This window comes from Rhinatrema bivittatum, unplaced genomic scaffold (assembly GCF_901001135.1).
Source record: "Rhinatrema bivittatum unplaced genomic scaffold, aRhiBiv1.1, whole genome shotgun sequence".
NCBI classification, from domain to species: Eukaryota; Metazoa; Chordata; class Amphibia; order Gymnophiona; family Rhinatrematidae; genus Rhinatrema; species Rhinatrema bivittatum.
Window position 1 is genome coordinate 14,317 of NW_021820292.1, and position 14,946 is coordinate 29,262.

Genomic DNA, 14,946 nt, shown 5'->3' on the forward strand with positions numbered 1-14,946 from the left:
TCACAGTGTGTCCCGGGGTCACAGATCTCACACTGTGATCCCCATACAGGAGGCTGTGCAGGAATACAAGGTGTGTGTCAGTATCTTTATTATCACAGTGTGTCCCGGGGTCACAGATCTCACACCGTGATCCCCATACAGGAGGCTGTGCAGGAATACAAGGTGTGTGTCAGTATCTTTATTATCACAGTGTGTCCCGGGGTCACAGATCTCACACTGTGATCCCCCATACAGGAGGCTGTGCAGGAATACAAGGTGTGTGTCAGTATCTTTATTATCACAGTGTGTCCCGGGGTCACAGATCTCACACCGTGATCCCCATACAGGAGGCTGTGCAGGAATACAAGGTGTGTGTCAGTATCTTTATTATCACAGTGTGTCCCGGGGTCACAGATCTCACACTGTGACCCCCATACAGGAGGCTGTGCAGGAATACAAGGTGTGTGTCAGTATCTTTATTATTAATTATCACATTCATAAATCAGTCTGCTTTTTAAAGATTATCTAAACTGGCGATGTTATCTCACATGTACTCTTTATGTGGAAAATCTGTTCTTAAAATAATATTGAAATTCAAACCAAAGATGTTTATTGTTCACAGAATAAAATCCAAATGCAGTTGGAGCCTCTGAGAAAGGAGCTGGAAGATCTTCTGAAGCTTAAATCCAGTGAGGAGAGGAAAGCTGAGGAGCTGAGGGTGGGTGTCTGTGTCTCATCAGTGCCCTGAACCAGTTCAATCAGAGGATCCTAGGATCCATCCTGCCTTGTTACAGAGGGGCTGGGAGTATTTCTGGTGCTTATTAGCTGAGGACAGGCAGATTGGGGATCATTTCGCTCTCTCCCTCAGAGGCCAGGGATAGCCTCGGGCCTGATGCTTTTTAACCAGTTGCACTCCAGGATGTACATTTACCCCTTAACCACGTGTGAAGTGAGAGATAACTTTCCTCTGATGTAAGCATCTGATAGTTGTAGCTTTTGATTGACTCCTGAGAGCTGTGACGCAGTTTCTGGTGGTGGATCCTCGGGTGACACAAAGCTCAGGAGGGCTCTGGGAACAGCAGAGATTCCTTGTTCATTGCAGGAGCTGCATCCAGAGCTCTGTGCACCTAAACCAGGGCCGTGTTACTGAGATTTCCATCTCTTTGTTCCATGCAGAGCCAGACAGAGATCAAGAGACGGAGGGTTGAGTCTGACTTTGAGGAGATGCAGCAGTTTCTGGCTAAGGAGAAGCAAATCCTTCTCTCCAGCCTGGAGGAGGAAGAGAAGAAGATTCTGCAGAGAATCGGGGAAAATGTGACCCAGCTAGAAGAGCAAAGCTCCTCCATCAAGCTCCTGATCTCCGAGATAGAGGAGAAGAGTCAGCAGCCAGCGGCAGAGTTACTGAAGGTGACAGCTCAGAGAGATTTCTAAGGAAGTTACAGATCTGCCATGAGGGCTGCTGGGATTCACTTACAATATAAAAACCCTAAAATAATCATTTCCCTGTGAATATCAGCTGTAGTGATACATAAGGCAGGCTAAACACATCAGATAAATCAGTGGGAATCTGAGGTAGGAATAATTATGTGCATAGGTCCAGACATGGAGATTTTCAGGATTACTTGATATTATAATTGTGTAAGATCAGGAATTAAATCTGGGTCTTGGCTGCATTCACTCAGGAGAATTTTCAACCACTTAAAAATGCTCTTTTGATTCAAGAAACAGCAAATCTGAATATAACTGGAGCTATCAGTGGTCGGCTACTGATATTTTGCAGTCAGTTGTGTAAAGTGTAAATCTTCCTGCCCTGGAAGAATAAGCCAAGTGTTGGCAGCCCCAGCCTGTCCCGGCTCTTGGAAAGCTCGGACGTCAGTCCTGGCACAGAGGATTTATTATAACAAATCAATGATAGAGGGGAGCATCTTCCAGTAACTCCTGACTCTGCTCTGTAGGGTCCCAGATCTTTAGTGACACTCGGGAATGGATGGGACAAGCATCTCGAGTCTCTTGCTCGACCAAATAAGCAAGGGGATCCATGAAGGGGAAGCCTTCAGTCCTTGCCGCTGTTTGAGTGCAGACTCCCCAGGTCTTTCACTAAAGATTTCAACAGAGAGGCCACAAAACAGTTTTTAAAATTAGGCATCCCCAAGCCCCCTTGGTCTCTAGGCTTGTAAAGTGTCAGTATTCCTGATCAAGAAAACATCTGTGCTTTTTCCTATCCAGACAGCAAAACTTTTTCTCCAATCAGTCCTCACGACAAAGATTCTTTAAGTTTGAGATTATTTTATTGCACAGGTAATTTTTCATTACTTACAATTGTTGCATTCCAAACGTTTGCCCCAAGGCAGAGATCTCTGGTTGCTGGAGACAGGGTGGCAGGAAGTAGAGGGAGGTCTCTTGGGTTGCAGGAGTTAGTTTATGCTACAGATAAAGCACAGGAGATATAAGGCTGATTTGGGGTAAGAGAAAAGGTAAAAACTGAATCATTTCACAGGGTTATACAGAAGCAAGAGTGGCCAGAACTGAAACTCTCGTCGAGAGCTGCTAAAGGGAACACCTCCACAAACTGGGGGCAGGGGGGGGCAAGGTCCAATGGCGGCGAGCCTAAGACCCATGTGACACAGGGGGAACATGAAGGACAATCCCTTGAGCCTATAAGGCGCCTTGGAAGACTCAATTTAGATTGAGGGGGCATTCAAGCTCTTCCAGTAGTGAGAGAAAGCAAGGGGGGAGGGAGCTTCTCTTAAGGGAAAGCTCCTCTTAAAGGCAAGGCTCACAGGCTTTTATCATGGGTTACAAAAAGTGTCTCAATATTCAGAGTCCTCAGAAGGGAGCGACCACACTAAACACAGTTAAGCTACAGTATATACAGACATGTACCCACTGCTGGGGACAGAACAGTCAGCTTTGCCACCCTAGGGGTCTCCTTCTCTGAATAAAACTGAATCTCTTAAAGTTAAGCCTCACCTCTTGTCCCCCATTCCCAATCAAAATCCCCCTCCCCTCCCTCTAATAACTATGAACTAGCTAACTATCTCCCTCTAATAACAATGAACTAGCTAACTATCGCCCAGTATCAAACCTCCCATTCCTCTCCAAAATACTGGAAAAGATTATCAACAAACAACTCACCGAATACATTGATGAACACAACATACTCTCCACATCCCAATATGGTTTTCGCAAACACCGTAGCACAGAAACGCTACTCATCACACTCTCAGAATCCATACTTAAAGCCATGGACAACGGACAATCCCACATACTTGCATTGTTAGACATCTCCGCGGCATTCGACACTGTCAATCACCTCACACTCATCAAACGCCTCATGGAAATTGGCATTGCTGGCACAGCCTTACTATGGTTCCAATCATACCTTAGCGACAGAAGCTACAGTGTAAAAATTGGTTGTAACAAATCCAACCCTGTCAAACTATCTCAAGGAGTACCACAGGGTTCATCCCTCTCTTCAACACTCTTTAATATATACCTCCTCCCCCTCTGCCATCTCCTCTCTAAACTGGGTATCCAGCATTTTATATATGCTGACGACGTGCAGATACTCATTCCTATTAATGATTCCATTACAAATGCAATGAAGATCTGGAACTCTGCTCTATCTGAGATAAATAAACTTCTCTCCGATAATTTCCTTGCACTCAATACTAACAAAACAGAACTACTCATTCTTTCTCCTCCTAACAACCCCTCACGCAGTCTCTCCCCCACCCCCCCCACTCCCCAGCTGCCCTCCTACCCTACAAGTCTGCAACCTTGGAATTATGATAGATAACCAATTTAACCTCAAAAAATTCATTTCGGCCACTATAAAAAGCGGATTCTTCAAACTCCACACCTTGAAGAGAATCAAACCTCTTCTTCACTCCTCTGACTTCCGCACAGTACTGCAAGCTATGATCCTGTCCAAAATTGATTATTGCAATGCTATCCTCCTAGGCTTACCAAAAAGTACTCTACAACCGCTACAGTTATTACAAAATGCTGCTGCACGCATCCTTACCAATACTCACCGTCATGACCACATCACTCCCGTCCTCCAATCATTACACTGGCTCCCTGTAACCTCCAGGATAGTATATAAAGTACTCACGCTCATACACAAAGCCATTCATAACCATGACATGCAATGGTTCCCAGAACAGCTCCTGCTTCACACTCCGACAAGACCCACAAGAACACCTCACCAGGCCAAACTCCAGACTCCCTCTCCTAAGCTCATGAAACACACCACCTTCAGAGAGCGATCATTCATCATTGCAGGCACTGCCCACTGGAATAAAATGCCATCCCAACTACGCCAGGAACCTTGCCACAAAAAATTCAAGCACAATTTTAAAACATGGCTGTTCAAACTAGCACACCCGGACTAACGAATTGACTCCCTCCAAAGATGCGACATGACCTCCCGACTGTCTCTTGCCCTTTCTATGTACGCTCCCCTCCTTCCACCCTCTGTGAATATAATCCCCATTCCCCTCCCCTACTACTTTCCCCTGCTAATTATTCTGATTGCATTGATGAACGCCCTTGTAAAAACTAACATGTACATATGTATATAATTCTCATATTATCTACCCCTGTCCTCGTTTACCCCCTCCCTGTTAAATAATGTTATTATTGTAAAGCTTGTTGCTCAGTTATGTTACATTGTGAACCGAGGTGATATTTTGCAAACGTGCCTCGGTATATAAGAAACCCCTAAATAAATAAATAAATAAATAATAAACACAGAGGCACCTTAACCAAATCCAAGGTTCATTCTTTAAGGTGTAACATAGCATCTTAACTTTAATTGCAAACCATCACACAGTGAGAACACAGGGCAGAGCTTTAAATGAACTATAAATGAATACATAGATAAAGAGAGAATATCCCTGCACTAAGGCAGCACTCGCCTTTCTGTTTAGCATTCACTTCTCCATCATTATTCACTTATTATTTAATCCACATCCTTGCCCTCATCAAACCATAGTGTGCAAGATGTAATTTATTATTCCACCTCAGCCTGCCTGAATCCAGGCCTTGGGTTTATTCTTCTTGTCTTGTATTCTGCTTTCCTTCTGGAGGCTATTTGCAATGTACTAAATGCTAATATCCACCACTACCCCAGGTACCCTCTATCTAATGCTAGCTGGGCTTCCCTAATATCCACCAGCACCCCAGGTACCCTCTATCTAATGGTAGCTGTGCTTCCCTAATATCCACCACTACCCCAGGTACCCTCTATCTAATGCTAGCGGGGCTTCCCTAATATCCACCAGCACCCCAGGTACCCTCTATCTAATGCTAGCTGGGCTTCCCTAATATCCACCAGCACCCCAGGTACCCTCTATCTAATGCTAGCTGGGCTTCCCTAATATCCACCAGCACCCCAGGTACCCTCTATCTAATGCTAGCTGGGCTTCCCTAATATCCACCACTACCCCAGGTACCCTCTATCTAATGGTAGCTGGGCTTCCCTAATATCCACCAGCACCCCAGGTACCCTCTATCTAATGCTAGCTGGGCTTCCCTAATATCCACCAGCACCCCAGATACCCTCTATCTAATGCTAGCTGGGCTTCCCTAATATCCACCACTACCCCAGGTACCCTCTATCTAATGCTAGCTGTGCTTCCCTAATATCCACCAGCACCCCAGGTACCCTCTATCTAATGCTAGCTGTGCTTCCCTAATATCCACCAGCACCCCAGGTACCCTCTATCTAATGCTAGCTGTGCTTCCCTAATATCCACCAGCACCCCAGGTACCCTCTATCTAATGCTAGCTGGGCTTCCCTAATATCCACCACTACCCCAGGTACCCTCTATCTAATGCTAGCTGTGCTTCCCTAATATCCACCAGCACCCCAGGTACCCTCTATCTAATGCTAGCTGTGCTTCCCTAATATCCACCAGCACCCCAGGTTCCCTCTATCTAAAGCTAGCTGGGCTTCCCTAATATCCACCAGCACCCCAGGTACCCTCTATCTAATGCTAGCGGGGCTTCCCTAATATCCACCAGCACCCCAGGTACCCTCTATCTAATGCTAGCTGGGCTTCCCTAATATCCACCAGCACCCCAGGTACCCTCTATCTAATGCTAGCTGGGCTTCCCTAATATCCACCAGCACCCCAGGTACCCTCTATCTAATGCTAGCTGTGCTTCCCTAATATCCACCAGCACCCCAGGTACCCTCTATCTAATGCTAGCTGGGCTTCCCTAATATCCACCACTACCCCAGGTACCCTCTATCTAATGCTAGCTGGGCTTCCCTAATATCCACCAGCACCCCAGGTACCCTCTATCTAATGCTAGCTGGGCTTCCCTAATATCCACCAGCACCCCAGCTACCCTGTATCTAATGCTAGCTGGGCTTCCCTAATATCGACCAGCACCCCAGGTACTCTCTATCTAATGCTAGCTGGGCTTCCCTAATATCCACCAGCACCCCAGGTACCCTCTATCTAATGGTAGCTGTGCTTCCCTAATATCCACCACTACCCCAGGTACCCTCTATCTAATGCTAGCTGGGCTTCCCTAATATCGACCAGCACCCCAGGTACCCTCTATCTAATGCTAGCTGGGCTTCCCTAATATCCACCACTACCCCAGGTACCCTCTATCTAATGCTAGCTGGGCTTCCCTAATATCCACCAGCACCCCAGGTACCCTCTATCTAATGCTAGCTGTGCTTCCCTAATATCCACCAGCACCCCAGGTACCCTCTATCTAATGCTAGCTGGGCTTCCCTAATATCCACCAGCACCCCAGGTACCCTCTATCTAATGCTAGCTGGGCTTCCCTAATATCCACCACTACCCCAGGTACCCTCTATCTAATGGTAGCTGGGCTTCCCTAATATCCACCAGCTCCCCAGGTACCCTCTATCTAATGCTAGCTGGGCTTCCCTAATATCCACCAGCACCCCAGGTACTCTCTATCTAATGCTAGCTGTGCTTCCCTAATATCGACCAGCACCCCAGGTACCCTCTATCTAATGCTAGCTGGGCTTCCCTAATATCCACCACTACCCCAGGTACCCTCTATCTAATGCTAGCTGTGCTTCCCTAATATCCACCAGCACCCCAGGTACTCTCTATCTAATGCTAGCTGGGCTTCCCTAATATCCACCACTACCCCAGCTACCCTGTATCTAATGCTAGCTGGGCTTCCCTAATATCCACCAGCACCCCAGGTACTCTCTATCTAATGCTAGCTGTGCTTCCCTAATATCCACCAGCACCCCAGGTACCCTCTATCTAATGCTAGCTGGGCTTCCCTAATATCCACCAGCACCCCAGGTACCCTCTATCTAATGCTAGCTGGGCTTCCCTAATATCCACCACTACCCCAGGTACCCTCTATCTAATGGTAGCTGGGCTTCCCTAATATCCACCAGCACCCCAGGTACCCTCTATCTAATGCTAGCTGGGCTTCCCTAATATCCACCAGCACCCCAGGTACTCTCTATCTAATGCTAGCTGGGCTTCCCTAATATCGACCAGCACCCCAGGTACCCTCTATCTAATGCTAGCTGGGCTTCCCTAATATCCACCACTACCCCAGGTACCCTCTATCTAATGCTAGCTGTGCTTCCCTAATATCCACCAGCACCCCAGGTACCCTCTATCTAATGCTAGCTGTGCTTCCCTAATATCCACCAGCACCCCAGGTACCCTCTATCTAATGCTAGCTGTGCTTCCCTAATATCCACCAGCACCCCAGGTACCCTCTATCTAATGGTAGCTGGGCTTCCCTAATATCCACCAGCACCCCAGATACCCTCTATCTAATGCTAGCTGTGCTTCCCTAATATCCACCAGCACCCCAGGTACCCTCTATCTAATGCTAGCTGTGCTTCCCTAATATCCACCAGCACCCCAGGTTCCCTCTATCTAAAGCTAGCTGGGCTTCCCTAATATCCACCAGCACCCCAGGTACCCTCTATCTAATGCTAGCTGGGCTTCCCTAATATCCACCCCTCAGTCCCATCCTCTCTCCTTACATCTTCCATGGGAGCTCTCATAAGAAAACCCCTCAGTCCCAGCCTCTCTCCTTACATCTTCCAGGGGAGCTCTCATAAGAAAACCCCTCAGCCCCAGCCTCTCTCCTTACAATCTTCTAGGGGACCTCTCATAAGAAAACCTCTCAGTCCCAGCCTCTCTCCTTAAATCTTCTAGGGGACCTCTCATAAGAAAACCTCTCAGTCCCAGCCTTTCTCCTTACATCTTCCAGGGGGAGCTCTCATAAGAAAAGCCCTCAGTCCCAGGCTCTCTACTTACATCTTCCAGGGGATCTCTCATAAGAAAACCCCTCAGTCCCAGGCTCTCTACTTACATCTTCCAGGGGAGCTCTCATAAGAAAACCCTCAGTCCCAGCCTCTCTCTTTACATCTTCCAGGGGGAGCTCTCATAAGAAAACCTCTCAGTCCCAGGCTCTCTCCTTACAGCTTCCAGGGGAGCTCTCATAAGAAAGCCCCTCAGTCCCAGCCTCTCTCCTTACATCCTCCAGGGGAGATCTCATAAGAAAACTCCTCAGTCTCAGGCTCTCTCCTTACATCTTCCAGGGGAGCTCTCATAAGAAAACTCCTCAGTCCCAGGCTCTCTCCTTACATCTTCCAGGGGAGCTCTCATAAGAAAATCCCTCAGGCCCAGCCTCTCTCCTTACATCTTCCAGGGGAGCTCTCATAAGAAACTCCCTCAGGCCCAGCCTCTCTCCTTACATCTTCCAGGGGAACTCTCATAAGAAAACGCCTCAGTCCCAGGCTCTCTCCTTACATCTTCCAGGGGAGCTCTCATAAGGAAACCCTTCAGTCCCTGCCTCTCTCTTTACATCTTCCAGGGGAGATCTCATAAGAAAAGCCCTCAGTCCCAGCCTCTCTCCTTACATCTTCCAGGGGAGCTCTCATAAGAAAACCCCTCAGTCCCAGCCTCTCTCCTTACATCTTTCAGGGGAGCTCTCATAAGGAAACTCCTCAGTCCCAGCCTAGCTCCTTATATTTTCCAGGGGAGCTCTCATAAGAAAATCCCTCAGGCCCAGCCTCTCTCCTTACATCTTCCAGGGGAACTCTCATCAGAAAACCCCTTAGTCGCAGGCTCTCTCCTTACATCTTCCAGGGGAGCTCTCATAAGAAAACTCCTCAGTCCCAGGCTCTCTCCTTACATCTTCCAGGGGAGCTCTCATAAGGAAACTCCTCAGTTCCAGCCTCTCTCCTTACATATTCCAGGTGAGCTCTCATAAGGAAACCCCTCAATCTCAGCCTCTTTCCTTACTTCTTCCAGGGGAGATCTCAAAAGAAAACACCTCAGTCCCAGTTTCTCTCCTTATATCTTCTAGGGACTCTCATAAGAAAACCCCTCAATCCCAGCCTCTCTCCTTACATCTTACAGGGGAGCTCTCATAAGGAAACTCCTCAGTCCCAGCCTCTCTCCTTATATCTTCCAGGGGAGATCTCATAAGAAAACCCCTCAGTCCCAGCCTCTCTCCTTACATCCTCCAGGGGAGATCTCATAAGAAAACTCCTCAGTCTCAGGCTCTCTCCTTACATCTTCCAGGGGAGCTCTCATAAGAAAACTCCTTAGTTCCAGGCTCTCTCCTTACATCTTCCAGGGGAGCTCTCATAAGAAAACCCCTCAGTCTCATCCTCTCTCCTTACATCTTCCAGGGGAGCTCTCATACGAAAACCCCTCAGTCCCAGCCTCTCTCCTTACATCTTTCAGGGGAGCTTTCATAAGGAAACCCCTCAGTCCCAGCCTCTCTCCTTACATCTTCCAGGGGAGCTCTCATAAGAAAACCCCTCAGTCCCAGCCTCTCTCCTTACATCTTCCAGGGGAGCTCTCATAAGAAAACCCCTCAGTCTCATCCTCTCTCCTTACATCTTCCAGGGGAGCTCTCATAAGGAAACCCTCAGTCCCAGCCTCTCTCCTTACATCTTCCAGGGGAGCTCTCATAAGAAAACCCCTCTGTTCCTGCCTCTCTCCTGTTCCTTCCCAGGCAGCTCTGATTAGGAGATCCCAATGCCTGCTCCTCATCAAACTGCTCCCTGCCTGTGAGAAGGAGGATCCTCTTTCATTGCATGGAGTTTCTTTGCTCTATAAACAGGCAGTTATGTGATTGCACAGAGCTGAGTGTAGAATATCCTAAAGTGTATAACAGCTGCTCATGATCTGTAGGGTGGAGCTAGAAATAATCTCTCTCTTGTTTCTCCTCTAGGATGTGAAGGACACCCTGAGCAGGTACAAGTTACTTTCTCATCTTTGCTATGTGACTGGATATTTCTGTTTTTGTTAATCCTGTGTGTGTGGGGGTGGGGGTGGGGGAGTTGGGGTAACAAGAGATCTTATTGATTGGTAAACTAGAGGGAGATGTGGGATTAGGAATTGGGGTAGAGGGAGTTGGGAATGATTAGGGGATTAAGGATGGGAAGAAGCTTTGATGAATGGAGGGGAGGAGAATCCCAAATCTTTTCTTTCTTCCCCATCTTGCCCCACCCTCCTTTCTGTCTGCCCCCTGAGGCAGTTTAGGTTACCCGGGCTGAGGGAGGGGCAGTTAATCACAGAGTCGCCTTTAAGGGACTGAGACTGTGTCCCCTCCCCAGTACCACATGTGGTGCCCCTTACTAAGAAACCCCTGCTTGTAACCCCTCATGAGAGATAAAACCACCACAGGGAGGGACAATAAACTGTTTTACTGTGAACTTGTGGTAAAGTGAGAAGAATGAAAAGGTGAAAAAGCAGGGTAAGAAGTAAATGCACAGTAACAAATTAATGTTATGTTTTGTATGAGAAGTGAACCCTGGGCCGAGGCGAGAGATGACTCCGCCCATAGGGAGGAGCCCTGTGGGCCTCGCCATTGGGAGGCGCTATCTCAGTGACGTAGGACACAACTGTAAGAGTAGACTTTACTGAGCAGGAAGAAAGCAAGCCCACGTAGCGGGATAACATCTCGTCCCTCGGCGATCACGGCTGGTGTGGCCTGCGCAGTCGGCGCCTCAGACCCGTCGGGGTAAGGCCACTTTTCATTTACCTTCCCACGACAGGTCCGCGGCCGACTAGCAGACACTAATAGAATCGCTCACTTTCCTAGAGACGCTCTGCAAGCCCTCGAGCCGGCCCCCCCCCCCCCCCCCCCCACGGGAGACAGCCAATCACTGCAGCACCTCCTCCATCCAATCAGAGCCAGCAGTGAGGGATTTTAAATTAATTCAGTCCTTAGGCGCCGCGCGCTGAAGGCGCACAACAAGGGGCCTGCCCCTTTGTGCGCCCCTTCGTGCAGCCACTGAGGTCAGTCATCAATCTATTTATCTCTATCTTTCTTTTTTCTCTCTTACTTCACAAGACTTCTCCTGAAACTAGCTCTTTGGCTTTCTTACCGCTAAGTCTTCCTCCCTCTCTCAAAATGCACCATTTCAACATACCTATTATCAATAATTACCACAGAAATATTGAAAAAATACCTCAGTCTCACACTTTCCAACAGAAGAGACTTATTCCTATTATAATTTCTCCTTTCACTCAATTTCTTGGTCTTTCCCTCTTCACCCTAACCTTATTCAATGCCCATTCCCTGTACGTACCTGGATCAGTCCAGACAGTGGGTTATGTCCCCAATCCAGCAGATGGAGTCAGCACAAGCTTTGAGGGGGCGTATCCATATATACTACTACCCCCTCTGCAGGAGTTCAGTATCTTCTGACTCCAGCAGATGCGAGTAGGGGAATCAGGCTTCCCCTCCTTTTCCTTCACTTTCTTGCTTGATTATGGCTTGTTGTTGTCTTTTTCTGTGGATCAAGTTTGTATCAAGTTTGTATTAAGTTTAAAAAAAAAAAAAGTAGGGCAGAGTTCTTTCAACTTCTGGGGAGTGGCTTCTCTTCCTTGTCTCTTCTCTGCGGCCTTGCTGTTTATTTCTCGTTGCAGCCAGGGGTAAGTTTGTTTTTCCTTTGTAGTTTTTTCCTTCACAGCTCAGCCCCCGGTGCCCGCGAAAGCCGGTGGAGCCGGCCTCTTCGCTCTTTACTCCCTCACCCGCGGCCATTTTACAGCTCCTCATGGGCTGCTGAGCCATTTAGGGAAAGATGTCTGGGGCGGGTCGTGTGGCCGGGAAGGCCCCCCCCCCCCCCCCCGCGGCACCCTCCTCTATTTTCGGACAGTGGGCAGTGCGGGCCGACCGGGCCCCCCCGCAGCGGTGCTTTTGTGCGTGTGGCCCCCCCCCCGTGGCCTTTTCTTTTCTCCCACAGCGATCCTGATGCCGCGGCCGTCCCGCTGTGCGGCCTGTGGAGACCCGGGGTCCCGGATTTCCCGGGAGGGCATCTGTGCACGATGCCTTCCTGGCGGGGAAGGTACCTCACAGTCCCTGACTGATTTCTCCTTTTTGCCCGGGCGGCGCGGGCCGGCCACTCCGCCATTTTTGGCGGGAACGGCGGCCATTTTACATTCTGAGCACCCTGAGGTGCAGGCCACAAGGGGGAACGGATCCCTGGAGGCCACGAGGGAGAACGGATCCCTGGAGGACTCTACCAGCGGGGGTGTTCCCCCGATTTTGGTGCAGGAACCAAGCACCCAGAGCCAGGGAGCAGGAACCACGCCGCCCCCAAAGCGCACCCGAGCAGGCCGGGGTTCTCTCCGGAGTTTATCCTGCTCATGCATACCGCTTATCTGCAGGGGCTGGAAGCACCTGTGGGACCCCCCCTCCTAAGATCCCTCAGATGTCGCCCTCGACGCCGGCCCCCCCCGATCCTCCGGGAGTGGGGGCCTCCCGCCTTCCTACCCGGGTCCGATCCACGCCAGCGGCAGTGGGGGCGGTGCCAGACCCAGCGGGACATGGACTTGACCTCCCGGACGGGGGACAAGGGGACGGCACGCAGGAGGGGGATGATCCGCGTACCCTACGCCTCTTCCAGAGGGAAGAGCTGGACGACCTCATCCCGCAGATCATCCAAGAATTAGATTTGGATCCGCCACCAGACCCGCCTGCCCCAGTAGCTCCCGCTGTCGTCACTTCTTCAAAGAAGGGAGATCCTGTCCTGGCGGCACTCCGGCCGAGGGCTCGGGCTTTTCCCATTCATGACTCGTTTTTACAACTTCTCACCAGGGAATGGGACACCCCGGAGGCCTCCCTGAAGAGCAGCCGGGCTATGGAAAAGCTGTACCCACTCCCCAAAGATTTTCTGGACCTCATCAAGGTCCCAAAGGTGGACTCCGCAGTGTCGGCAGTCACGAAGAGGGCGACTATCCCAGTGACGGGAGGTGCGGCGTTGCGGGACACACAGGATCGTAAGTTGGAAGTTTTCCTTAAGCGGGTTTTCGAGGTCTCCGCTCTGGGTATGCGGGCGGTGATGTGCAGTTTGCTTGCCCAGCGGGCTAGTCTCCTTTGGGTGCAACAACTCCTCACGTCTCAGAACCTGCCGTCCGATGAGGCTGCCCAGGCAGATCGGCTAGAAGCCGCAGTGGCGTATGGGGCGGACGCCTCGTACGACCTTTTTTGGGTCCTCGCAAGATCCATGGTTTCGGTAGTGGCAGCACGACGACTACTGTGGCTACGCAATTGGGCGGCTGATACGTCCTCTAAGTCGAGTCTGGGCTCTCTTCCCTTCAGGGGCAAGTTCCTCTTCGGGGAGGATTTGGACCAGATCATCAAGTCCCTGGGGGAGAACGCTGTTCATCGGCTGCCGGAGGATAGGTTTTGACCATCCAGAGCATTTTCTTCTTCTCGGACCAGAGCCAGAGTGCAACGGCGCTACAGGGGATACAGACAGGCGGGCTCCCGGTCATCCGCCCCCAGGTCTCAGCCCTGGTCGCGCTCCTTTCGCGGGCGTCGGCCCGCACGCACTACTCCCGGAACCGGGAACCCCTATACCAAGTCTTCACAATGATGCCAGTCTTGCCCACTCCCCTGTCCCCAGGATTGGGGACCGACTAACGTATTTCTACGCGGAGTGGGCACGGATCACCTCGGACCAGTGGGTCCTGGATACCATAAAACACGGCTACGCATTGGAATTTGTCCACCCCCTGCAGGGAAGGTTCATCTTTTCCCCCTGTGGCTCAAGAGAGGAGCGGTGCAGCTGACTCTGGACAGACTCCGGGAGATAGGATATCACATCGGTTCACAGTGTAACGCAAACAGACGCCATGCATGGCGCTTTACATAGAACAAATAAAACATGTTAACACGGGAATAAGGGGGTAAGAAAACATGGGAGAAATTGCATTAAATAATAAACAAGATTTGCAATTATATACATATGTACAAAATGGGGAGACTGAGAGAAAAGGGATATAGGAATACTAGGAAGGGAGGGGGGAGTGGAGAGCAGGATGGGGAGAACAAGAGATGAGGGGGGAAAGAAGAAGGAAGAGGCGAGATGGGGGGGACAGAAGGAGGGCCATGGTGAGGCCGTGGAGAGGAAGAGGGGGAATTAGGTGTATGCTTTGGCAAAGAGCCAGGTCTTGAGCTTCCGCTTGAAAGATTTAAGGCATTCCTCTTGCCTTAATTCAACTGGCATTGTGTTCCAAAGGGTCGGCCCGGCGATGGATAGTGCACGGGCTCTCGTGGAGGTTAGTTTGTAGAGTTTAGGAGAGGGGATAGGCATGGTTGCGAGATGTGCATGTCTGGTAGGCTTATTAGACTGGTGTAAGCGGAAGGATTCGTTAAACCAGTTCATTTCAGGGTTGTATAATGCCTTGTGGATGAGAGAGAGCGCCTTATATTGTATACGGGATGCTACTGGGAGCCAAAGAAGATCTTTTAGAACAGGTGTAATATGGTCATGTCTGCGTAAGTTGGTCAAGATCCGGGCTGTTGTGTTTTGCAAAATTTGAATGGGGTGAATGGCGTTGTTGGGAAGGCCGAGGAGGAGGGAGTTGCAATAGTCGGTTTTGGCGAAGATAGTAGTTTGAAGGACTGTCCGGAAATCAGGGGGATGTAGTAAGGGTTTAAGTTTTTTTAGAGTATGGAGTTTAA

The 14,946-nt window shown here is 49.8% G+C and overlaps 1 protein-coding gene across 1 annotated transcript in view; it reads left to right on the plus strand.

The window, feature by feature from the left end:
• The first annotated feature begins 249 nt into the window (after positions 1 to 249).
• LOC115081400 (E3 ubiquitin-protein ligase TRIM39-like) overlaps positions 250 to 14,946 on the plus strand; it is a 72,188-nt gene continuing 57,491 nt past the window's right edge. The window contains exons 1-4 of the mRNA XM_029585856.1: positions 250 to 255; positions 602 to 697; positions 1,156 to 1,386; positions 10,201 to 10,223. Of these exons, the coding sequence (XP_029441716.1) occupies positions 614 to 697; positions 1,156 to 1,386; positions 10,201 to 10,223 (338 nt within the window). The 5' untranslated portion in view covers positions 250 to 255; positions 602 to 613. The remainder of the gene's footprint in view (positions 256 to 601; positions 698 to 1,155; positions 1,387 to 10,200; positions 10,224 to 14,946) is intronic.